Here is a 26,673-nt window from a genome sequence, read left to right as displayed (position 1 = left end):
TAGGCTGTAGATAAAGAACATTTCAACTTGCCAGTGAAGGATAAATCACTAAATAGAAGCACATACTTGAAAATATATAAGGCTAAAACCTTTGCTGCATAACTGAGAAATTGGGGCAATTTCTAAGAAAGGATCAAAAGATGAACCCCATTAGAAAGGATAAGGAAAAACTTCACAAGGCCCTACATAAATGATGAGTAAATTGAGAAAATTGAAAAAAAAAAACCCATTCTGAGAAACATTTATTTACTACAAAAGTAATGCTGGTTCTTTCATTACAGGGACATAATACAATAAGGCACAGTAATCTATCACAAACTATAGTTACAATTAAATAGATTATTCTACCCATCCATTAAGGAGATCTAATTATGGAATATCATTAGCAAGGACATAATTCTTTTTTTCCTTTGTTTTTTTTTTATTTTTTATTACTACCTATTTGTTTTCTCCCTTTATTGACAGACTTCACTTCTAAATTATCATCTTTTAAGTCAGAATAACATTAACAGTCTTTTAAAAACTAGGTATACTCAGATGATTTTGCACAAGGCTGGGAAGACTGGAGAAATCCAGTTAAAATTGTTTTCTCTAATCTGCTTTTTGAAATTATTATTCCAGGAAGCTTTTTTTTTGAATCAACAGTTCCCTGCCACTGGCCTTATTTACAACTCCACCTCTTAAAAAAAAAATAAAAATGGGGTGACAGCAAAGCTCTGTATTTCAGACAAAATAGATGGGGATTATGAGCACATTTTAAACTGCAAATGAACTGCAGCAAATGCCCAGCTGATGGTGCTGGCTGCAGGAACAGAGATCCCAGTTCTCCACCTGCAGAAGAAATTCCCCTTGCTGTGGTTATTTGAGTCTCCTAAATCCCAAGGACTGCAGGAGGACACCCTAAACCCACAGCAGGGTCTCAAATTCCATTTCCCACTGAATGGACTATAAATGTTTTATTTTGTTTTATAGGCATCACTGCCCATCATTTCTCCAGCAGTTGGTGCCATCACCACCAGCAGAGCTCTTCCTGCCTGGGATTCTGGAGGAAATGCACTGAGCACTTTTGTACAACCAAGGTTTTCCTGAGGGCTCTGAGGGGAATAGATGCAGCTCCGTTTATTTGGCATCTTTTTAGTTTTCCTGCAGTTGTAAATCTCACACACTCTTTATTTCTGCATTAAAGGAACAGTTTAAATACCAAGTTTGTAAATCAAGCACAGTTCATTAAGCACCAAAGACTCCCACTGACTCAGATGCAAATTTTGTACTAATGTTAGAAATGCCTGGAAACCCACTTCTTCCCAGACCTTTCCCTGGGTTTCTCTCCACTCTCCAGACTCCCAAAGCATTCAGAGCATTCTGCAAAACTCAGCTGCTGGCCCGTGCAATCCACAGCAGTTCACATTTTTACTGAGCTTGCCCTTGACAAACAAGTGATTTCTTAAAACTGGAATGCTGAGGCACATAACTTTCAGTGCTGCAGGTTTTTTCCACCCAGGTATTTGTGGAACTGCAATGCTTTTAAAATAAATATATGCCATAAATACTTTTAGATACATGGTGATGTTTATGTACAAGTAGACCCACAACTGCCTAACAAAAATCCAGTGCAAACAGCAAATATCTTGTATTTTAAACAGCACAGAACACCCTCACAAATTCCCACATCAGGTGTTGATGATTTATTAACCTAATTTTCAAAAGCATCAAGTGCCTCCTTGCAGCTCCTGTTGGCTCTGCTGGGGAACACAAACATTAATGAGCACAGAAAATGAACAATATCTGTGTGCACAGGTCTGTGTGTGCATGGATGAGGAATTCCCCACCCCCTTTAGAGTGGGGCACATTTTGTGCCAAAAGGCCTTAATTAAAGAAAATAAATCTCAATATTCTAGATACCTTCATGCATGACCTTCTCAGAAGGCAAAAATATCTGATACTTCTGAAGGAGGGACTTGATTTTTAATGTGATCCTTTTGAACCCCAACTTCAGGAAATGTTTAATTTTTGAAAGGCTGTATTGATTAAGATGCATTGATCTTTTATTGCAGTAACAACCCAAATTCTTGGAGTGTATTCCCAGAAGTTTGGCAAAACAAGCAGTAATGAACCTGAGGGAGGGGATGCTGTGACAGGAGCAGAGCAGCAGGAAAATGAAATGCAGTGCAAGGACAGCTGAAGTGAGAGAAAATAAATCCTGCTTTTTTCCTCACTTATTTTAGAACTACTTGAAAATAAACTTTTATTAGAGGAGCCATTTCTGGGCTGTTATGTCACTGAAGTGACTTGATTTAGACCCAGAACTCCTCTGAGGAGCTGCAGGAGTTGGGGTCTGTGCTCTGCTGTCTCCTCGTTTGACCCCAGGGCTTTGCTGCCAAACACAAAGCCCTGGGAACCACTTTGATTTGATTTGAGCTTGTAAGATCAGTAAACAGCTGCACCTTCTCACAGAAGAGCAAAGGATTAGTCTGGAACGGGAGAAGAGAACATTTTCTACCCCTCTCTTCTATAACATTCGTCCAGCAAATTTAAAAAAAAAAAATTGTGTTTCTATTTCTCTTAATTTTACCTCTGTGTGAGCAGGTTTCTAAATAAAACATGTTAAATATAAACCCATTTGTGTTTGACCAAAGTCTTTCATGTTATTTGTGGAGAGTCCCCTTTGTGCAGGAATATTGAACAAAGTCAGTTGATTGCAGAGTTCTTTTTATTTTCCTGAATGGTCCAATCATGCTCTTGGCACAAGAAGAGACAAGTAGCAGATGTTAAACAAAACTCTGAGGGATTTATACATTTCTTCTAAAAGTTACAGGACTGCTTTTATTTCTACTAGATTTAGTAGGGTTTTTTTTTACTATCCTTCTGTCTTTTCTGGTTCTGCTTCTCCCCAAGTTGAAACACCAAAGTATTTTGATTCCTATTCTATTTGGTATTAAAGCAGAGTATTGACTTCACTCAATTTCAAAACTGACAAATGAATTTTAGCAGAACAAGATCAACATGACAAAAAAATAACAACCTAAAAACTTGAGAATAACCACAAAAATCAAAGCCTTTTCTTATTAAAATGATTATTTTTCTTTCTCGGGGGAAGTAAAAAGCTTTTAACATAGTTCAAAAAAAAAAAAAGGAATGCCATTAATATGCATTGAGGAATGGGACTTAAGATTTAACAATCCAACATGTAGGTACTAATACAGACTTTGGAAAATAAAAGTGGATTTTGACTAAGGAAGAATTTCACAAAGCTTTTTATAAGAAAGGAATGCCCAGATTCTTCCTCCTGCATGATCAGACTGTAGGACTCAAATTCTTTTTAATTAAAAGCAAATAATTTTTGCAGGAAGGAAACAATAATTTGAGATAATCTCAGATTTCAAACAATTTTAGGGGAAAAAATATTCTAGAATAAAACCTGGGACAAGGACACTAAGAGCAACACCCCATGTATTTATGGAAAACCTCTTCACCATAGGTTTGCTATCTATTCTTATGCCAGTCTGTTCCCAACTCCCTCAAACCTCATCACTGCAGTCAGGTTGCTTTTTATCCTATTTTTGGACAGGGTTAATCAGAATTTTTTTATACATCTCTACTTGCACAAACACATTGAAAGGAGCCATTCCCTGGTGCTCACTGGAGTCCCTGCCCAATCAATCATCATTTGCTTTTCATTCCAAGAAATCAGACTCTAAAACAGCACCTGTGATTTTCCAGGCCACTTTTCCCATGGAATGACCATAGTCCATCTGAAAGATGGAAAGAGCTTTTTATTCCTCTGCAGGTATTTTTTACCCAATCTCTGGCAACACAAAGACAAAGAATATTGACCCCACAGACTCCCAGTCTGTGATTTACAATTCCCATCATTGTAATTAGACACCAAGTGCACAATTTAATGCTAATAAAGCAATTAGGTGGATTGGAGAAAAGGCTATTTGCAGACCAAAGATGGATCATTTCTCATCTTATTACAACTTAAAAAAAAATAATTAAGACCTTAAGATTCAGAAAATGCCTTTTCAAGTGGGGTTGCATAGAAATCACTTTAAAAATTATACTGTTTCTATTAAGTTTAGATTTAAGATTTCCTTTTTTTATAAACTCTTTAATTAATGTCCTTGAAGTTAATAATTTACTACATTCTACCAGTCCTTCACTGCCAATTGGGTCTAACCTAAATAACTATAATAACCAGCTTTCAAAAAACTCCAAGTCTGGGCTTTTTTCTTTTCTTTTCTAAAAAATTTAAAAAGAAAGAAAGAAAGAAAAGTAGCCAAAGCTATGCAGACACTTTTTACAACTATTTTTGTGGAGGCTTTTATCTCCTTTCTGGTCTGTTCTCTGCTGGTCTGATGCTCCTGTTGCCATAGGAACAGACCTGCAGGTGCTTTGATACAGATTACAATGGATTTCCCAACACTGAGACATTTCTTTCATCCTCAGTTCAGCAGGTACCCTTCTCATGGGGACAGAAGGGAAAAGGAATAAATCAATCTCTGGCTCTTCCATCAATTAAGTTCTCATTAGCAGAATTTATGATATGCTTCTGCCTTTAGCTCATGAGCTCAGCACTGATCACTGCTACTTTAAGGACTGAGGTTCATTAATTACACAGGCCATGCCACAGTTAATTTATTTGCAAGGGAACAGCAAAAATCAAATTATGAAGGGAATCATGACTGGCATCGTGTTAACTTCAGCAGAAACACCAGGATTTGGTTTTCCAGCACAGGTAATGCACCACTGCCTGAAAATCTGCTTGCACCAAGTTTCATTGGGCTGCTAAAAAAACAGATCAATTGTAAAATGACAGAATATTGAGGTAACACTTAATACATGTTCCCTGAGGTCACTGATCACTTCAAGACAAATCCTGTCTTTCCCTAAGGCTGAAGAAAAATCTGTGAGCTATTTGGACCTCTTCAGAGCCTGACCCCAATAATGGACAGCCAAAATTAGAAAATACAAGAGCAGTGCCCAAGAAGGAAACCAAACTGTTCTTGCCCATGCAGAGCATCCCTGATGGATAAATGGAGCTCCAGTGGAAGAGGGTGGCAGCTGCTCCCTTCCCAGCCTGGATGTCCCCACTCCCCTCCCTGACTGCTCTGTCACAGGGCTAAAACACCTCAGTAAAAAAGCTTTGCTCCTTCCTAGGAGTCCAAGCTGTTCTTCCCTCCCCATCCCCAGAGCAGCTTCCCTGGAGCTGTGATTTACACCAGGGAGCTGAGGCCACCCCAGCTCAGCAGAGATCAGCAAACTTTCCCCAGCAATCCCCAGGGATGGGGACACTCTCTGGTGACACATTAAAATCACTTGGAGCATATGGGATCTGCAGTGCTTTTCAAAATTAGCCCACTTGTTTTATTCCAAATTAAGATTGGATCTAATTTTGGTGCAAGAACTGCCACCTCAACAAACAGTGCTAAAAACTGCCAGCATTCTGCAAGGCTCTCTCAGTGGTCTGTCTGTGTCTCTTCTAGCTACTGAGTTCAGTGTGCCATAATCACTCTTTTATTTTAAAACCCACATAGCTGTGGGGGTGGAACCTGGTAGAAATGCCTATGGTGCATTTTATACTATAGCTCATGTAACAGAACAGATTATTAATAATTCTTAGGCATCCTTTTCCCCTAAACCCAAATATCAGCACATTTACACAAGGTTTAAAGATTGACACAACACACTTCCACCAAGGGGAAACAAAAGCTGATTAGGAAATAATGAAACTCAACCCAAATTCCACAAAACTCAAGATACTCCTAAAACTGGAAAATAAGTGCTGTTGGAATCATGACAACTTCAATTTGGGGAGTTAGAAAGAATTTTGATGGTGAAAAGCAGCACCCAGGAGTTGCTGCTACCACAACTGCACCCTCTCCACAAAATTTCTTTTTGCCATTGGGAATAACTTAGCTATGAGTTCTCCTTTTATAGTCCCACTGCCTAATTGTTCTGCAGTGCTAACTTGTGAAAATCAGGGATAATTTTAGGTTCATCATTTATATACATTTCCTAACTGTCGGAGCAGAACTCTTTGCTGTGATTAACTCTTACCAGCATCACCTGTGTTGCATTAGATATTCTAGAAAGAAAAATATAAAGTCTAACTTTTATGTTCCAGCTATTCAGCACTTGCACTGTTCTGGATTGAGAAAATAAAAAAATATATTCGTTATAAATAAAAAGCTATGAACTTTAAATCCTAGAGGCTGTAACAAAAATGTGAGCTGCACTCCCAGTGTCTCAGGCACAAACTCCAACAGCTGAGAGCCTGAAGGGCTGCAGGGGAAGATGTGAGCAAATGTTCCTTTGGAGTCACACACTGTGCAGGCAGCCACCCACCACGGATTTCCTTCCTTGGGGTGCTCCTTTCAGCACTGCAGGGAAAATGTTTCCATGCAGATGGACACAGAGCCACTCTGGAGGTTACAGGGAAAAGGTGGGAATTACCAGTAGTTATAAAAGTTTATGAACCTGTTCCTTTGTAATTTAATTCTGGTTTTGCTGAGGATTGTTCACTGTAGCTAAAAGCCATTTCAGCTGCAATAAAAGGAGCCTGTGCTTTAATTTAGGAATAGAAAGTACACATGTTTTCTCAGGGGATGATTAATTCAAACACATTCCAGCACAAGAGCTGCTTTCAGGTAAGCTGGGAAGCTGCTTGCAGCTACTTAAAAGAAGGTATTTATGAGACAGTGCCACAAACTGCTCTGCACAGGCAGGGATGGGCAATTCCATGAACTCTGTGACCATGGAGGAAAACGAGCTCAATATATACTCAATATACACACAGCCCTTTTGGGCAGCTTTCCTTCTTTAATTTCTCTGCCCTCCATTAAAAAGAATCTTACCTCTGCACTGATTCTGTTCCAATTGGAATTTCATTGTCAATATAACCACACTTTGTAATGAGCCACTGTCACACAGCACCATTGAAAAAAACAATTAAAACATTAGAAAACCAAGCAACTTTTCCCCACAATTGAATTTTAGAGCTTTGAAGTCAAGACCATAAGCACAAAATCTTTATTTCTCCATAAACTACTATGGATACTCTGCAGAGATTCAAAAGTCAGGCTGACCACAAGAAAGAAAATGCTTATTTTTCTAAGAAAAATTATCTAGCTGTCATGTAAAATTTGTTTTAAAGTACTTATGATAAATAACATGAAGAATAAAAATTTTCATCTCCTTCAGTATCACTTACTGCATTGACTGTAGTTATGTTGATTTTATCTTGGACATGCTTTTGGGGAAAAGGCAGTGATAATATAGCAAGGAACACCATATTTTGACACAAGTATGTTTGCACTGTAATTGTTTTTTATTAAGAATATTACCTACTGCCTGCATCTAACAATGTCTATTGCAAACAAAATCAATGTGGTTAATAATTATCATAATTAGAAACCACAGACATACAAACACATTGAGTTGTTTCCTTAATCTGTAAATAAAGGAGACTTTATATTTTCTCTGTTTAGGATATGCAATGAAAAATTGCATCAGAGCTGTTTAAGAATCACTTTCAAAAACTCACACAGGCTTCTTTTCAAGAGAACATTTTTGCTAATCTGGCAAGCAGTGACCTGTTTCTTGCCAGGTCTCCCTGCATTTGTGTATCTTTTGTGATGAAGCAAGAAGGTTTTCATCTTAATTAAAAAGAAAATATTTCTGGGACAAGATTGCCTATTACTCAAAATTCAGATTAGCAGTAAAACCTGCCACCAACCTTAGTGACATATGGTTGGTTTGGACTTGATGATCTTAAAGATTCTTTCCAACCCAAGTAATTCTATGATTTTATAATATTTTATCAAATTATGTTTGTTGCTGCTCCAGTCTCAAGATGTCCAACATTTATAACAGTTGTTTTCTATTGTAAAAACAGCTACAGAGTTAAAAGCAAATCAGACAAGCCCTGCTGCTGCATTTCATTATCCTTGGAAAAGGACTGCAAAGCTTTCTGATTAAAATCCCTTTTTAACTAGTTCTACAATAAATCTTAATACTGTGCTTCCAGTTACTGCCTTTTCTTCTCATCAGTTTGGTTTGGGTTTTGTAATTCCCTAGGCCAGTCAAGCAGCTCTTTTTTTCCACTCTGAAACCAGCCTCCTACATGTAAATACGATCTAGAAACATGATTAAATGCCAGTGGGGGAAATAAAATGGAAAAAAAAAAAAAAAAAAAAAGAAAAATATTTCAGCATTTCCTGGAACTGAACAGAAAAAGAAATCTGGTCAAGACACCTAAACCCTCCAGGGCAGACCAGTTATATTAATTTATTCTGGCTTAGTACAGAGGTGATTCTTCAAGTCATTTCTCTCAGAGCCATCAAAGGAGCAGGGTAATAGTGCAGCAAATGTGGACATCAGCACTGCCTGAGCCTCAGGGCAAACCCAGCCCACTGCTGCCACCCTGACCATCACCATCTCTGAATTTTTAAGGGTCAATCTTTCTCCTCCCAGCTCTAGAAAAAAGAAACCAGAAAATGAAAATCGCAGCAGAGGCTCACAGGGCTTGTGTCTCATCTCCCCACAGAGGACTCAGGGAATATCCACAGCACTGGAGAGAAGGGAAAAAAAAATCTTTATTTCCTCCATTGGCAGCCCCTTGCAGCAGCTCCCATCACCACACCCAAAAACCTGCACTGTCATGGAGTTATTTTTCCCTTGCCACGAGCTGCCCTTAAGAGACCTGTTCACAGTTTAGGAGATGGAAAAAAAACATTCAAAGATGGTGCATTAAATACCTTTAATGGCTTAGTTCTTCTCCAAATTGCAAATGAAGAGCTGCAGAATTCAACATTTTTTACATTTTTACACTGATTTACTCAAGTTTTAAGTATTTCATCTATGACTTCAAATAGTTTTAAGAACATCAAGCATTATCCAAAACCAAGCTCCTGAACAGGAGGTGGTGCTTCCTGTGACTCTGGAGGGCACCATCAGCAGGAGCTGTAAAATTTGTTAAATTCTACTCAACAGCATCACCATAAAGAGGTGGCCATGAAGAGAAGAGGAATAATTTCTGTTCAAACTCCAGAGAGCTGTTAGACAGCAGGAAAACAACTTCCAGAGCTCACACCCTGCCAAGTAATAAGGAAATGTAAATTTTTTTTTGATTGTGTGACTTCTTGTTTCACTGAAACAGGATATTACTCCCCAGACACCATCACTGCAATGCCACTCAAGGATGGGCACTTTATTCCCAAGTATTATTTTCCTTTTGGCACAAACACAGTAATTTCAACCTCACATTTCAGCTACTCTGAGTCAAACAGTGAGAGACTCATTTTAAGCTTTTCTCTTTTACACTCACCTTTATTAAGGCATTGTTTTGCAAGGACTGCCTCATTTATATTAAAAGTACAGGGCACCATAATTTAACATTATCCTGATACACAACAATTATTATTATAGAATGATTATAATCATTATAATGATTATAATTATTGATCTGGAAAATTAATTTTATTAATGATGGTATTGCTCTTACAATTAATGGAAAGGTTACACTGGAGTATTTGAGTACACAAATTAATCGTGCACCTGCACAAAGTAATTTTAAAAAGGATGTTTTAATATTTAAAAATCTGCTAAGTGTTATGATAAGCTTTATAGCACACTGCATTTCAGAACAAAGCTTGTAGCAACTGGGATAGGAATAAGTTGCTGAATTGTAACAGCGTTGAAATTATAGTCAAACATTTCAGTAAATTAAAGTATAATATGCTATAATCCTCTTTGTGTAATAGTACCCACTAATGCAGCACAGTTTTAATAAAACATATTTATTTTCTGATTGCTTTTAATCTTCAGACTGTTTTTGAGCTATTGCTGCTGTGTAAATATTGAAAATGATCATTTGGTAACCCAAATACAGAAATGAGGCATCAGGCTGATTTATTTAATCACTGAGGCCAAAAACCCAAATCACAAAATGCAGTCAGCAATACTAAAGAAAGACCATTAACAACCTGTCACAGATTTTGTCACCATGAAAAGATTAACAGTAAAATTAAATGGTCTCACACACAAAAATGTGTGTCCTCATTTCTGAATTTCAGGTGAACAACCCCAAAGAGCCATCTTACAAAAACAATAAATAATCAAGAACACTTTTAAGAGCCAAACATTCATTACAGACACAGCAGAGCTCCTGATGAGTGTCACCACTACAACTCTCCATCAAGAATAACTTCCATTAATATCCTACATGACAACTGAGCACTAAGCTAAAACCAGATTTGGGTTTTTCTCCTTGTGGTTTGAGGACTGACCAAAGTAAATCAGAAATCGTTTTGTGATTAGAAAATGTAGGTATATAGTTCATACCTACAAATCACTGCTTGCAGGTATGAACTACATTCAGAGAAGGAGGAATTCAGCAGATATTCTTTAATTGTTCAGACTTTTGCTGAAATTGTGGCCCCTCTGGGCCCAAAGGGGGTTTTGCCATCAACAACCTCCAGGGATGAGAACATCACCCACACAGGGCTGAGCCTCTCTGGAGCTCAAGGCACTTCAAACACACAACCCCCAAATTCCAAAACCTGCTTTAGCTCTTAAACTGTGTGTACAGAACTGCAAAGCTTAAAGAAATCAGGAACTTTCAGCAAAGCAAAGGTATGAAGAATAATTTTGGTTTCTTGCTCTTGCCTAATGAGTGTTTTTTAGTAAGAGATACTGAACAGGGTAATTACACTCCTAACTTTAGCATTTTTCTTCTGCATCTAAATATAAATGATGTGAAATGTTTAAAAATTGAAGTTTTAAAAATTCTTCTCAGTTCTTGAATATTTCCCCATATTTAAATTTAAAAATGAGAGAACTTTTTAATATCTGAAATTTTCCAAGACCCCTTGTGGCTTCTGCCCATATATTGTTCACTGACCTCCTGGCTGGCATATTGAAACAATTCATGAGAAGCTCATTAAAACCTAGCAGGAAAATTCTTCTGGTGCATTTTATCAGAGGAGATAATAGCCTACAATCTAGAGCATGAATATGTGATAAGAAACAAAACAGAGCCATTCAGACAAAGAACACTTGGAATGTATTGTTCCCATAAGCAGATGTTAAATTACTTCACTGTAAAGTGGGATTTATAAAACCCAAAGAAATGTTATTTTTATGGGAACAAACGAGATCAGTTTATTATTTCAGCAGGGTGACACAAAGATCCTGCACATGTGTCTCACCACACAGGCAGATGTGTTGAGAGGAAAAACTGGTTGTGGACCAAAAATGCTACAGAAGTACTGACAGAGCAGGATGGAATGGGAGTACCCAGACTGCTAGACCAGCTCAAACATGAAAATAAAATAAAAACCCAATAAGCCAGCTGGCTCAAGATTAAATTGTCATTTAACTGGAGCTACAGATCCTTGTGTGCAGTGAGACAATGACCAGAGACAGCTCTAAAGATACACTCTGAGATAAGATAGATACAGAGAAAGCTCAGAGAATCTTCAGCCTTTCTGGGAATTGTTAATGTCAAATACATCCAACATAAAGGGAAGAAAATAAAATGCTGATTCATGGCTGGGTGAATGCCTCAGGGCTGTCACGTTCTGAGGATATTGCTCTTGCTCACACACTCAAGCTCACATTTCTTAACAAAAATAGATTTTTCAGTCCATAAACGCTCACTTCACAACTGTTAAAACCCACTTGAACTCAATTATCTGTCATGAAGAACCCATTGATCCTGCTTGCAATCCACTCTGTGGGTGCAGCAACATAAATCTGTGTGAAGCAGTGTCTGAAATGTCAATACTCACATCAGTGTCAGGTCCCTTGTCAGCCCCAGGACAGGAGAAGGTAACGAACTCATGGCACCTCTTGTGAACCACAAAACAGCAAACTGGCAAAAAAAAAGGGGAAACAACAGTTAGAATTGTTAGGGTGGTGTTCCTTTTTTTCTTTTTTTAAATTTTGTAACAAATATAAAATAAAAAATATTTCACTTCTAAGTCAATGAAAGAAAGCAGAGCCCCATGTGAAATAAAAGCACAAGACCTCATGCAAACACTGTGATTAAAGAGGAGATAAGCACTCACATTTCAAAACCAAGAGACTCTAGACAATGATAAATCTTTAATGCTGAAGACAGCCCACAGTGTTGAAATACAGTGTGGGATGAGCAGCTCTCCAAAGCCTCATTTCCTGATCTAAATCCTTCTCTGCCACAGGAACTGTCAGTGTGCACCCAGGAATGTGAGGCTGGAATGAAACCCATCCTTGGGTGTGGGATTTGTTCCCCTGCACACCTGGGGAAGGTCTCCACGAAAATCCCAAATCTTTCCCAGTTAATGACTTCAGTGAGAGACCAGAGCTCTCTCTGAGTGAGGTGGTTGTAGAGAACAAAGTGTTCTCATGGCCCAGAATGGCAGGAGATAATGGGAAAAGAAAATTAGCTCCTGATTGCAATGTGAATCCCATTTAAAATTTATGAATGGTCTGAAAGAACTTTTTCTTTCTGAGATAAAAAAGCTCCTGCCATGGGATTGAGGCCATAGGTTGTCACTCAGCATGGAACACACAGGTCCCACCAAACCACACCAAAAAAACAATTTGCTTGAGGGTGCTTGCTTTAAGAGTCAGTATTCCAGCTTTTCACCCCCACTGCTTTCATAATATTAAACTTAGTTCAGATATTTGAAATTGGTCCACATTTCCACAAAATAGACAATCAAGATCTGAGATTTTAAAAGCCTTGTAAGTGAGTCAGGAGACTGTAATGAAATGATTTAAAAGTAATTCACAGTTTATTTGCAGGTAATGCGTTCTCTGTATGCTTGAAATTTCGAATTTCCAACACATAAAAACACACTATTTCCCAAATCTCACAAATAAAATAGATTTGAATTGCTTAACAACTGCTAACATTGAATTTTCTCAATTTCAGGGGAGAACGTATCAAGTTATCTAAATTGTTCTAAAGAGCTCATTGCATGAGACAACTTTAACACTTCTCCTTCCCATTTAAAACACACGAATTTATTTCATAAATAAATAAACAGTGAAGAGAGCTGTGACCAGGTGCACCTGCAGGTCACAGCTGTGATCCCACTAATGCCAGGCTGGCCCCACTCCCACCCCTATCTGCCTTTAGAGAAGTTTAATCACCCTTCCCTCTCCCCCAGCTATTTTTCATCAGTATCCCATGCAGAAATCGTTTCCAACTGTTCTATTTCTGACGTGGCATATGTTTATTCTTTGGGCAAAGGGAATAAAGTGGGTTTTGCTCCACTGATTCCAGATTAGCTCTGCTGACTCCACTTGAGCCAGAGCTGCTGCCCACTTTCTTGTCTAGTTTGTTAATCAACCTAAATCCCAGTGAATCCTGCAATTATCATTTTGATGGTTTGTTTTCTACCAACTAAAAGATCACTATGTGGCAATTACCATTAATATTACTTGCAGCTGAATCGTGTTTTACTTTCAGATTATATTTTTGGTTCCAGATTTTCCAGTCTCAAGGACAATAGACTGATTTGTGTTTTCAGGAATAAACCACATGCAAAAATAAAAAACATTAAAATCTTGGTATATCCTTGAGAAAATAAAGAAGTTAACTAATTACTTTTGCAAAAGTTGCAAAAATATAATGTGATAATCAATGCAAAAGATCTGAGAAATATTATGGGAATATTTGGAAATTTGTAGAATGGAGCTGCTTGACCAATGCCTGCCATTCCCATTCGGATCTTGGAGTGGCTGCTCCAGCTCTGCCTTTATTCAGCAGTGTGTAAGGAAAACTGCATATCTGGGCATCTATTTTGGGCAGAATTTCTGACACACCACAGTCAATCCTATCTCTGAGCTGACAGCCTCTCAGGGTGTGTGAAGGAGCTCATTCAACCAGAGACAATGTCAGCCTTGTTTTTAATGGGATTTAAGCATCGAGATAAAGACGTGGGAAGAGGAGTGCCACTGTTTGCTCCAGCCTGTGAACTTTAGCTGTGAACTTCCCTGGAAATGATGCTCAGCACACTGCAATGGAAAGGACAATCCAGCTGCCAGAGAAAGCAAACCACAGAGGATTTGTCCTTTGGGACTCGGGGTTACACTCAAAGCTGCCTGCTAAAGCTTTGATTTTCAGTGTTGGTTACTGAACTCCCCAAACTGAATTTGTGTCCAGCCTAATCACAGACTGCTTGATGTGGGCAGCCCAACATGGACAGCCTAATTCTTCTTCCTTTATTTCCCTTTTGTGATGGGTGACTTATCTCCAAAGAGCCTGGTTCCTTAACAGGTGATCCAGAAGCAGCAGACCTGTCTCACCTTTTGAGAATACTCAAAAGAGAACCAAACAGTTTGACACAGAAATAAACAAAGCAACAAGCAACCCTCATGGAATCATAAATCCAAAGGGAAAAGAACAAGTGTCAGCTGAAATCCATCTGACAGTCACCATTTCTGTACATGTAATTTAACATCAAATTTTCACGTTGAAATCCAGCCATTGGAGTGTATTTTAGCATTTGTTGTTAGTGTTTTCTTTATTTCACAGAACTCAGATCTGGAGAACTCATGTAAAAAATTACTTAGTTCAGCTAAGTGCAAACAAAGTGTCATCTGCTTAAAATAACATGGTTTGCTGGGTTGGTTTTTTTTTTTTAGGAATAGAGACGAAAAATAACCTCTCACTTGTTACTTGTTTTGAAAAGATGCTAAGAGCTTCACATCACTTACTGCAGCTGTTAAGAAGTCACATTATGCTCACCACCTTCGTGTAATGAAAGTTGTATTGCACTGCTTTGCAGAGGCTGCCAGATTTGTTCCTTTCCACTTTACCATGAGCTGAAGTGAGCTGGGACATTAATGCAGAGCAGCTCGAGAGCAAAGAGGCATCTCGAGGCTGACAGCTAAAATTAACAAGAAAATTATTGAGGTATTTCCATGTTTTGACAGGGTGGTTTTGATCTGTGGTGTATATTTAGAATCTGGCTGTGAGCTTCCATGCTCCCCAGCTCTGGACTTGCTGGAGCCCAGGGAGGGATGCAGAGAACAAAACTGGCCTTGTGCTGCAAAACCAGACTAACTGCTGGCATGTGGCATCTCCCAGGCTGCTCCCTGTCCTCCCAGAGAGCAGAAAATGCCAATTGGGCAGCACAATGAACAGGGAAGAACCTGGGAAGGAGCACCCAGTGCATTCTCAGAGCAAACAGGCTGAAGATGCTCGACACAGCTTGTGGGATTTATGGCACATAATGGGGGGCAGTTCATCCTACCCACCACTGCCCTGTCCAGGCACAGCACTAGAAGAACATGTTATCAATAATACATATATATATTGTCATCACTTGGAGTTACAGGGCTCCATTTAAATTTCCAGCTTTATTCCAAATGATGTGGAGTGAAAAGATTGTTGTGATGTATGGTCGGGTGAGAGTTATCTGCTAAAAAATCCTGCCACTAATGGCTTCCACATATGACACAGATGGATGGGACCAAAGTGAAGCACTGCAATCATAAATAACAGAAATAGAAGCAATCTTCTCTATTAGATGATCTATAAAGAAGAAAAGCCATTGCTGAGCCCACACATCACTCAGCCATATGTCTGAAGAGCTCCACAACCACAAGCATTTCAAAGAACAAGGGGTAAAAAATATCAAGACTGAAGTCACATGCTTTACAATTGAGAACTATTAGAAAAGGTCAAGAGATTTATTTTTTTTAAATCACTTGTAAACTCCCACTTTTGAAAGAAAAAGAACAGAGTAGATGAGCCTTTCCATTAGATATTAATAGCTCTACTACACCACAGTATTTATTTATTCAGTAAAACAAATTCAGCTGCAAACCTAAAGGGTAGAGAGAGTATATTTGCTAGAGTCCAACTGAACTGCCAGTTACCATCTACAGAGAAACCAGTGAGACTTTTTCAAGTCATCTTTGACTTGTTTTTGTAATTACACAATTATTAAGGTTGTAAAAGAGCACCAAAAATCAAGTCCAACCTTGGAATAAATACCATCATGCCTACTGACCAATAGTCAAGACTTGTCCAACTCAAATGATGAATGGATAACATTTTAACCAGTGTAGAAATCACAAGTTTTCCTATCTAAACCAACCCCAAAGCTGTGGCTCCAGTGCCATGCCATTACTGGGTGCCCCACACCAACAGGCACAATTTGTTTCCAGGTTTCAAACTCTGTGCACACTCAGTATTTGTTGTGGGGTTCCTGCTCTGGGGCTTTTAAATAAGAATTGATTCTGAACTGGACTAAGAAGTGACCAGAGCAGTTCAGCAAGAACAAAACCCTCTCTGGGTTATTTTCAGAGTTCTGGAGCCCTCCAGAGTCTCTGCAGGAGTCTGGAGCAGGGAGGCATTGCTGTGCTGCTGTTTCACACGCTCTGCATTCTCACTGAGGCCACAGAATTTCCCCCAGGGGCCCATAGCAGTTCTGGCCTGTGTTTTCTGCACAGCACCAAGCAATGAATGAATGAGTGAGTGAATGAATGTGGCACATGGCACGTGTTAGATCATCCTAAGAGTAAATAGAGCAGTTACAATAAACAGAAATAGGGCAGGACTTCAAAATGGACAAATCAATTAAATAGCAACTACATTTGTTGTTGAAGTAAGTACTGTTTAAATAAGTTTACTAGGAATAGATAAACAAGAAGAGTAGCAATTAAGATATAGGATGTAGCAATATTTGACTTTCTCCTCTTCTGAACATATTATAACTTGTAAACACATAATGAAAATCCTTTTTACATTAAATATAAACAAGGCTGTAGATTATAAAGCAAACACAAGTCACAAGTCACTACCTTTGACTGCTACTGACGTACTGAATCCACCAAGAATTTAAAAAAAACTAAATTACCCTAACTTTTCCAACATACATAATTTAGAATGTAATTTATAATACACCAGTTTGTGCCAGTGTTTCACCCCATCTAGAAGGAAGTGTTGTCTCAGGAGAGTAGCCAGGCTAACACTTACAACTGCTTTATACAATCTTGGCATTTCCCACTCCTTTCTGACTAAACCAGCCTGGAGCCCAGTGAGACACAGTCTGTTCCAAGCTAAGATGGTGAATAAGAAAAACAACCTCTCTGCCCATCACCTTAACTGGCAGCTAAGCTTCTTAAAGCTCTTTTGTGAGCCCACAAGGTCACACAGCACCTTCACAGCACTAATCTGTGCACTGCTACACATCCCCTAGCTCATGGGTTACCTTCACTTGCACTCTGATTTCTGCCAAACTCAGGTTAACTTCTCAAAAACCTACCCAAAGTATAGAAATACATGATATAAATATTGATAAATTAGAGCTATTCCTGTTTCTAAAGCTCCATGCCTACCTGATAAGAATAATAATTGCTCTGCCTAATCTCAAGTTCATACCTCTGACCTTGCAGCAGATTTTCTGTTTGGTAAAGTTCAATTAGACTAAAAAAAACTCAGGTGGAGAAATAAGACCACTGTAAACTCTGCTGTTTAATTATTTATTTATTTATTTTTAATTTGAGAGAAAGTAATGGTTAACTGCAACAATATCTTATTTGTGTGAAAGGATTATACAGATTGTCTGGACAGTCTTAACTACTCAGGTCATTAACTCCTTTACAGTAAGTAGAAAACAGATGGATGTCTGTGGTAAGCTGGCTTTGCAAGCTCCACAACAGTGTGCAAATACAGGCTGTGTGCCTGGCAAGCAATGCATATGCATTTACATTTACCCAAACAACTTTGGCAGACCTGGCAGTACTGTGGGATACAATTATAAATATATACCTGCACATTTTAAATTAGATATTTATACCTAACACGTTTTTGAAACAGTTTAGATTTAGTAAAATACCTCACATAACATATTCAGATCTCTCTAAATACTATATTCAGATGCATATTATACCAGTTTTGTCATTTCTGCCTTCCATTACAGGAAAAAGAAGCTACAGTTTATGATACAGTTTATTCCACTAAAACTGCAGCACAATATCTGCAAAACTGAGGAAGAGTTTCAAAATATTAGAGGATCTCATGCAATATGAAATATTCAGCACTGTTTCAATCTACTTGTTAATTATATACTTTCTGAGACAGAAAGTATAGTTTCTATGTAAAGCCCTTGCTAAAATTTCACAAAACCATTAATCTCCCTCCTTTGAGGTGTCCCATTTTATAAATGAATAATAACCCAGAAACCATCTATCAAAACTGGTGCTGAAATAGCTATTTTGAGAACTTGTGCCAACAAAAAAGGTGACCCACAACCAGAGACTTTTTCTCTCCCTTCTGCAGTCTGAATTCACTTCAGTTGCAGAAGTGCTGAAGTGTTTTCTGCAGGCACAAACCCTCTGGGTGCTGCTCTCATCTGCTCTGGAGCTGAGCACAGGCACAGCAGTGAGAACAGCACAGCTCCTCCAATTACAGAGCTAACACAATAGAGCCCAGAACTGCTTCCTGTGAACGCTCAGCAGTTGTTCTTCAGAGTTTTCAGCTATTTCAGCAGTGACCCCAATTGCAGAAATGGGATGTCTTAAACAGAGCAGCTCCTTCAGTCTGAGGCATCACCCAGCACAAAACCCAAGGCTGGGAGAGGGAGCAGGAGGGAGCAGAACAGGCTGGAAGTATTTTCAGGCTGTATAAAATGATAGGATATGAGATGAAACCAACTCTCCAAAATGCAGTGCTGGGCTGCTTTTTGTTCTATAACACAGAATTCCAGACACCGACAGCAAGCAAAGAGCTTTTGGAAAATCACAGTGGCAGCCTCTAATACAAGAGAGAATCTCCCCCAGTCACATCATGCAGCATGAAAAATGAGGTGCTCAGTGGGCAAATCCTCTCTAGAACCAGGAGCAAGTGCAATGGCTCTGCTCTTACAGGAGCAGCCAGAACAACTTACAGAACTTCTCCCAGCTGTGCCTCCACCCCTGAGCTCAGGAGCTGCTGCTCCTCACTGCCAGCCCAGCTGAAAACAGCTCTGTTCACTGGGGGGAATGCACAAACACAAACCTCTGAAAGATTTCTGTGGCTTCTCAGCCTTTCATCTGACATTAACTCACCCCCATGGTCAATGGAGGGAATGGCTGAGCCCCCTCCCAGCTCCAGGCATGGAAAACTGATGGAGTAAGGGAAGCACTCTCATCCAGCTGGGAGGTTTTACCATGAATTCTGTAGCAGCAGCATCTAACTTCACAATTTAATGATACCAGGCTGTAAACCAAAACATTTCCTATGAGTACCATTTGTGAGGACACCAGTACAATAAGTGAAATGCCAGAGCTGAATGCCAAGAGCTGAACATTGAAGTGTTTTGGGATATTTTGAATTTAGGCTTTCAGTTGTGTTTGAGAAACCCTATAACATGCTAACAAAATTAATGAACCTCCCTTGCCAGCAAACACAAGCCACACACTAATTCCATTATTGCCAAATAATGTTTATTTTTCTTCAGGATGTCAAGAAGTGGGGCCAGGATGACACTGAACAAGCTGTTCAGAATATGAGCAGAGCCATAGCCTAAGCACTGAACCACAAGAAATGAGCTCCCTGCAATACCTGTTAGTCCTGACTGGGAGTTAGTGTGAGGAGAGCTGAGAGCTTCAAGGTGAGATGATCTCCAGATAACCTCAGATGTGAAGTGATCCCTGGAAGGTGCAAAGGAGGGGGGATGATGGCAGAGGATGTCACCCAGCAGCAACTCGCATTGCTCCGTGGGAACGAGCCTCTCCCCTCCTCTCCTCTCCAGGTTTTTGGATGACTACAACCTCACAAAGGGCCAGCAGCCTCCTGCCATCCCTGCCCTGAGGCCTCCACACCTTCCATTCCAAGAAAACACACATTATTTTGGTTTGTTTTGCCAGTAATTATTCTCTGCCTGTCTAAACCTAGCAAAAGTGGGTCTTGAACAGAGAACAGCATTTTAAAACAGAAAGGTTCAGAAGACACAGCTGGAAATTTTCAAAGGTATGGAGGAAAAAGATGAAGTTCAGCTCCTTTTGCACATCAGCGTTACTAATAAAACCAACTGATAATTCCTGGTTACTAATAAAACCAGCTAATAATTCCTTTATAAACTTTTCTCAAAGAATTCAGGATAGTTTTCTTAAGCCTACCCACCCATTGTCTTTCAGCAGTAGTATTCTATCAAGAAATGGAAGAGGTTTTGTTAATTAAAGATATTTCCAGTTCCTGTTCCTCTTCATTATTTCCATGTTATTCAACAGATGCCCAATATTTGTTGCAAGTCTTATCCAATTACATACATCTTATTAAAGGGTCATCTGCTACAAACTTCAGTATCACTTTCCTGCCCTCATCAGTCACTGCAAACATTTCATCTCAAAGAAACTGCAACTTCTCAGGAAGAAAAACAACACACACAAAATATGTCAACTCCACATTAGACTAATTACAGTTAGAAAGTTGTTGCCAGTTTAAGACAACACACAGGATAACACATGCATTGGGAAACCAATTAAAGAAATAAAAATATTCACCCTCAGATTTCTTTTCCAGAGTGTGTTTGGTGGGTATATTATTTACTCAGAACAAGCAGATTAATTTTGTAGGTTTGGTAGTTATCAAAATTACAGGGTTGACTAAAGGACATAAGTTACAGTAATTCATTCCAGTAGCAAAAGTGATATTTATAAGAGGTACCTGTGGGCTCAGAGGTTGGCAGTACATAAATAACAAAATATGAAACCATGGAAACGTGTCATTTAATTATGAACAAATTATTTATATTTGCCATAAACCATTTAATAAAAAAAAAAAAATTCAAAACAAAGAAGGAGATGAGATGGGAGGTTTCCAGCAAGATTTCTTCACTTTGTCCACCTTGCTAAAATTTCAAAGCATTTTTAAGCAGACACAACACCCAGAGAACCTGATAATTATCTCAAAACGCTCCCCAAAATTTCATCTATGTTTGAGCTCTTAATTTTTAGAAATAATCATAGTTATTACTAAGTCATATAAAACCCTGGCTGTGAAAATTGTATAAGAGCATTTTCCACTGCATGCTCGTGACATATTTGTGCAGTCCTTGCTGGCTCACTGAAGCAGCAATACAAACAGCATTTCTTAGTTTCTGTCAGACAGACTGAGTAGAATTCTCATGATATGGAAAGGTAAACACTATTCCCTCTCCCATGTATTTACTAAAAGCAATATATTAGCACAAATGAAAAACAAGCACGAATGTCAGTGATGAATTAGCTGACATTCATCTGAGAATATTGCTTCCAACAGCCCAAGAATTTTCAAGAAGCAGTAAGGGCCTGGAATTCAGTAAGCCATGACTCAAACCAAAATAAAAAAAAAATAACAAGAAAGATGAGATTTCAACTCATTCCCACTCACCACAGAACATGCATTAAGGGTGTACAGAGCAAAAGAAAAGCAAATCAATTTCTGTCATTACTGTCTTTGCAGAGTGGTTTTATTCAAGGCTTTACTGGATGGCATTGGCACTTTAGAGGTCAGGTCATAAAGGCAAAAAGGCAACTGAAAAAAATTAAAGCAGTCTGTGATTGAAAATCAAATCTATAACTTGTTCAGGAAAACAAGAGCCAAAGTTTGAGCTTCAGGTTGGCAGTTTTAGAAGCACTGATTGCTAACACATAAAATAAGAAATCCTTCTATTTTTCATGGGAATTTAAAAGTACAACAACTTTATTAATAAAAAAGGAACCACTGAAACCACTTCTTTTGGACTTTAAAGTTTGTCTGACCTGAATAATAACTATTTCTCCTACCTAGCTGTCCCCCTTCTTACTCACAGTGCAACAAAGCAATCCATTTTTTTGACAATATGCATTTAACATAATTAGAAACCACAGTTTAACAAAGTCTCCATAATACACTTGTGGGTGCCTGAAATGTCATATTATTCCAGAACTAATGAAAGTACTAGTGGATGTATCCATTTTAAGTGAAAAGTCATTGCTAGAGGTGTCATATAAATAAATCATCTTGCTAGGTCTGAGCATAAGTTTAAAGGGGCCTATTTTATTTTTTTGCAGGAGGAATTAAGGACATGTCAGAAATGTATCACTGGACTCTCTGCTTAACTGCAGCACTCTGCTAGACTTCAGTGAATCAGGGGAAAGAAGGAAAAAAAAATCCCACCCAAGAGAAGCCAGGCACTTGTTGTGGCACAGAGCCCCAGGGTGACATCTGGGAGCAGTCAGTGCCTGCCACAGAGCACACGGACCTGGGGCTGCTGCCAGCAAGGTGCCACATGGCCAAACCCCTCTGGAGACACAACTGTGCCCCAGTGTGCAGGACACCAACACAGCTGAAGGAAAATACAAATATTCATGGCAAAGGACATAGGCAAGAGCACTGGTGAGTGGCTCCCAGGAGAAACGACACAGAGACAAAACTCCAGCAGTTCTGGGGGACAAGGTTCTTTGTTGGGCTGTAAAGCCCAGGCAGTGACAATGGGAAAAGAAGAAAACTGAAAGCAGGACAAACCAGCTGGAAGGGACTGGGGGCACTGGCATGAGCCAGTGTGTGCCCTGGTGGCCAAAAGGCAATGGCTCAGCAATGGTGTGGCCAGCAGGAGCAGGCAGGGATTCTCCCCCTGCACTCAGCACAGGTGAGGCCACACCTTGAGTGCTGTGCCCAGTTCTGTCCCCTCAGTTTAGGGAGGACATTGGGACACCTGAGCATCCAGAGGTGGCAGCAAGGCAGGTGAGGGGTTTGGAACACAAACCCTGTGAGGAACAGCTGGGGGTGTTCAGCCTGGAGAAAAGGAGACTCAGGGGTGACATTGTCACTCTCTGACTCCCTGAAAGGTGTTTGTGCTCAGCTGGGGCTGGTCTCTCTCTCCAGGCAGCACTGACAGAACCAGAGGACAGCCTAAAGCTGTGCCAAGGGAAATACAGGTTGGATATTAGGAGAGTTTTTCATGGAAAGAGTGATAAAGTACTGGATGGTCTGACTGGGGAGGGGTGGAGTCACCATCCCTGGATGTGTTTAAAAAGGTTGGATGTGACACTCAGTGCCATGGTCTAATTGAGGTGTTGGGGCATGGGTGGGACTCGATGACCTTGAAGGTCTCTTCCAACCCAAAATTCTTTGATTCTATGAAAACCCCCAGGTTTATTGGACAGGGTACATGATCCAGGGAGCCTGGGGCAAGTCACCCCACTTCAGCAGTTTCCTCAGAGCTCCTTCTCTGTTTTCACACCTCTTGCTTCCCAAATCACAGAATTCGATGTTGAATGTTGAATTCAATATTCAGTGTTGAATTCCAAGTTCTAACTGAACAGTGCCTCTACTTGGCAATGTTTCTCCTTAGACCTCAGTTTGGAAACAAAGATCATTCCATAGCTAGTTTGGAGCAAGATAAAAAAGGCACTTTTTCCCCTTGCAAGATTTGAATTTGAGTCCTTATAATTAATAGCCTGAGTAATACCCTTTTATATAATACAGCTCATTCATTACATCTCACCCACACTTAAATGCTGTTTCATATTTCTGATGGTGAATATTCCATTATTTCAGCCAAAAATAGTTTTTATTTTCAATCACTTTATGCCTTGTAATGCTGCACACTGCAGGGTGCTCAAATCCTTCACAAATTAAGTAAAATAATGCAGTAAAACTGTATGAAAGCAAGTGATTTATAGCAAACTGCATGTTCTCTCCATAAACAATGTGACACTGTTAGAGATGCAGATGGAAAATAACAAATTCCAGGAGGCTCCAAGTGGCATGCAAACAGATGAATTCTGCATGAATTATGCTGAAGGGGAATAATAAATGTACAAGTAATTTCAGGCTCCAAAGTTTGGACAAGTGCATCCCACACACAGAATATTGCCACAAATCAACAAACTACTAGAGGAGAGATCAAACTTCCATTAATACCTGGATGCACTCTGGATTTTCAGTGTAGCTGGAACTTTGCTTTAAAGCTGTCATGATTAACTTGCACATGTCATTCCTAAAATCAGTAGAGAATGAAGCTTCAAAAGGGACTGAACTGTCTTGGGCCAATGGCCAGGAGAGAGGGAGAGAATGTGAGAGGTCACAAAAGACTCCAGCCAGACTTTCACAGAAAGCTGCTTTAGAAAATCAGTTTCTTCATCAGTACGGGTGAAAACACGTCTTCAAATTGGAGGGCAAAGCTACAACTCCCACAGCCCTCAGCTGCAAAGAACAAGGATTCTCCTGTGACACAGACTGACTGTGCTTGACAGGCAGAAAACAAACCAAAAACAGGCAGAGAACAACCTCAGCCTGTCAAACCCTGCTGAAGAAAGGAGCATTAGGCTGTGGCTCCACAGCTGCTTCTTGTGGGCACAAAGGGAACATTTCCAGCTGCTCATTCCTGCCCTGGACCAGACCCTTCTTTTTGCAGACTCCTGGATGAGTGAGCACAAAGGCATTTTCTCATCCAAGCATTCCCTCCTGGGCACATTAGCACTGCTTTTATGCTGATGCAGCAAAATATTCCTGCCCAGGAAAGGTTTGGTGAGCAGAAATCAGCCTGAAGTGCAGCTCCAGGACAGGACCAGGCTTCTTCAGCTTGGAGCAGCTGACCTGGCCTGTGGAAGGACACCAGAGCCTCCACCAAAGGCTCAGCATCTTCACAGCAGGAATCACAGAGGAAAATCCCTCTCTGGGGTTTTGCCCCATTTCCCCAGCCATCTGCCCTTTATTTCAACATTATCTACCCCTAGAGCCAAGGGTTGGACTTTATTAACTAAGTGATTGTTAAATTCTAGGCTGAGTTACAGAGGATGCAGTTGGTGAGGATTCTACAGCTGGAAACCCAATGGATGCATTTGTTCTACAACTCACTGACTGGCTAAAACTCGTTAAAAACAGATTTATGAAAGTGACTCAGAATTTGGAACAAATTGAGGATGAGTAACAAAACACAATGAACAGAAAGAATGTGTTCTATTATTTGTGAAATGTGCACTGCTCACAACTTACACCAACCCTGCTGATGGAGCTCAGCTCCCTCCCTTCCATGCCTTCAGTTTGCTTCCTTCTCTGCACTTCCCTAAGGTTCAACTACAGAATTAAAAGGGTTTTTGTACATTTTCTTCTTGGACATGCTTCTGCTAAGCAACAGCTGACACTACAACTAATAACAGTAATGCCAGGTATTGCTGTAATCAGAAATTCATGGTTCATTTCCCTGCTGCATAATGGAACCTCATTGCCACTTGTGCAAAACAGAGGTTTTTAAACAATTCAAACTATTTCAGTTATGCTGAGCTTTTGTGAAAAAGCCACAAAAAATATAAACTTTTCTTTTAAACTACTGCTGCGTGGTGTAAACTGGTATTTCATATTTATTTTTTGTTTGTGAGGGACAACAAAAGATTGTATTTATGTCATAAAAATACAAAAAGAGCTTTTTTTCTTTGTTTGGGTTTTACATCCATTCACAGAGACATTAACACAGTAAGTCTATTAACAAGTGCAAGGGGTATCACAAGTTCAGTTGTGGTAATTAGTCATATTTCAGCTTTAAATGACTCTCTGCTCCAAAGAAAAAGATTATGGTTTTTCTTCTTGCTCTATTACCCAACTGGCATTTAAGTCAATCTGCTGAAAGTGTATCTGCTTCAATGGAAGCTCAAAATAACCCATTAAAGGAATATGCAAATCTCTGAGCTTTTTGGGATTTTTTTAATACTTTAATCTAATAAGAACATTTTACATGACTAAGAAATTCTGGCTGAATCTGTTATTCAGCTCTCCTTTAGCTCTGCTATTAATTTCATTTCTGCTGTCACGAATAGGACCAAAAAAAAAAGATAAAAACCCTCTATTTTACTGGCAAGATGTTTATAAGAAATGTCAAGTTCTTGTACAGGTTGCATGAAACAAAGCTTCATCCCAACACATATTGCTGATGTTTAGTGTAGTAAGGAAAGCTTTTCCACAGAATATGGAATCAAAGAATCACTGAAAGTTTTGGGTTGGGTGGGGTTTTAAAAATCATCTCATCCCACCCCTGCCCTGGCAGGGACACCTCTCACTGTCCCAGGTGCTCCAAGCCCCAGTGTCCAACCTGGCCTTGGGCATTCCAGGGATCCAGGGGCAGCCACAGCTGCTCTGGGAACCTGTGCCAGGGCTCCCCATCCTTCAAGAGTTTCCTCCTGATGTCTAATCTGAGTCTAAACCTGGCACACACTCACCTGTTTTATTTCAGTTCAAGGACAAGCAGCACTGCAGAACCTTCAGGGCTGCCCCCTGCATGAAAACGCTTCATCAAAAAGTTCCCATTCCCCAAATCCTACCAGGAAAGATGAACTTTCCCCTCTGCTGTTATAGCTGCATCAGGAAATTCATTTTGTGCTGCTGGTAACAGATTTGATGAATATATGCTGAATATAAGGAGTATGGCAGGATATTGATTAGCAAGTGCTGCCACAAGCCATGGCCAGCTGGGTGCTGCTCCCTCCCCAAAATCAGTGAATCACAAACCTTGCAGGGAGGGGAAAAGGAGCCTGATGTGGATTGTGGATTGTGACAAACGGGTACTGCGAATTCAAGAGACTCATTAGTTAAAGAAAATGAAAAGAACCAGAGCTACATCTTCAAAAAAACCAATGTGGCTCCAAATCCTGGCTCTTTACACTTCATAGCACTTGTAAATTAGCATTTGATGTAAAACAAATAGAAACAAAAAGAAATAACATAAGTAA

At 39.5% G+C, this 26,673-nt stretch overlaps 1 protein-coding gene across 1 annotated transcript in view; it reads right to left on the bottom strand.

Annotated features, from left to right (window-relative positions):
- The window catches only part of PRKCA (protein kinase C alpha), a 141,428-nt gene that overhangs the window by 72,956 nt on the left and 41,799 nt on the right, over positions 1-26,673 (bottom strand). The window contains exon 3 of the mRNA XM_056505734.1: positions 11,793-11,875. Within this exon, the coding sequence (XP_056361709.1) occupies positions 11,793-11,875 (83 nt within the window). The remainder of the gene's footprint in view (positions 1-11,792; positions 11,876-26,673) is intronic.

The sequence above is a fragment of the Oenanthe melanoleuca genome, chromosome 18, assembly GCF_029582105.1.
Source record: "Oenanthe melanoleuca isolate GR-GAL-2019-014 chromosome 18, OMel1.0, whole genome shotgun sequence".
Classification (NCBI taxonomy): domain Eukaryota; kingdom Metazoa; phylum Chordata; class Aves; order Passeriformes; family Muscicapidae; genus Oenanthe; species Oenanthe melanoleuca.
This window is presented reverse-complemented; position numbering and strand designations above follow the sequence as displayed.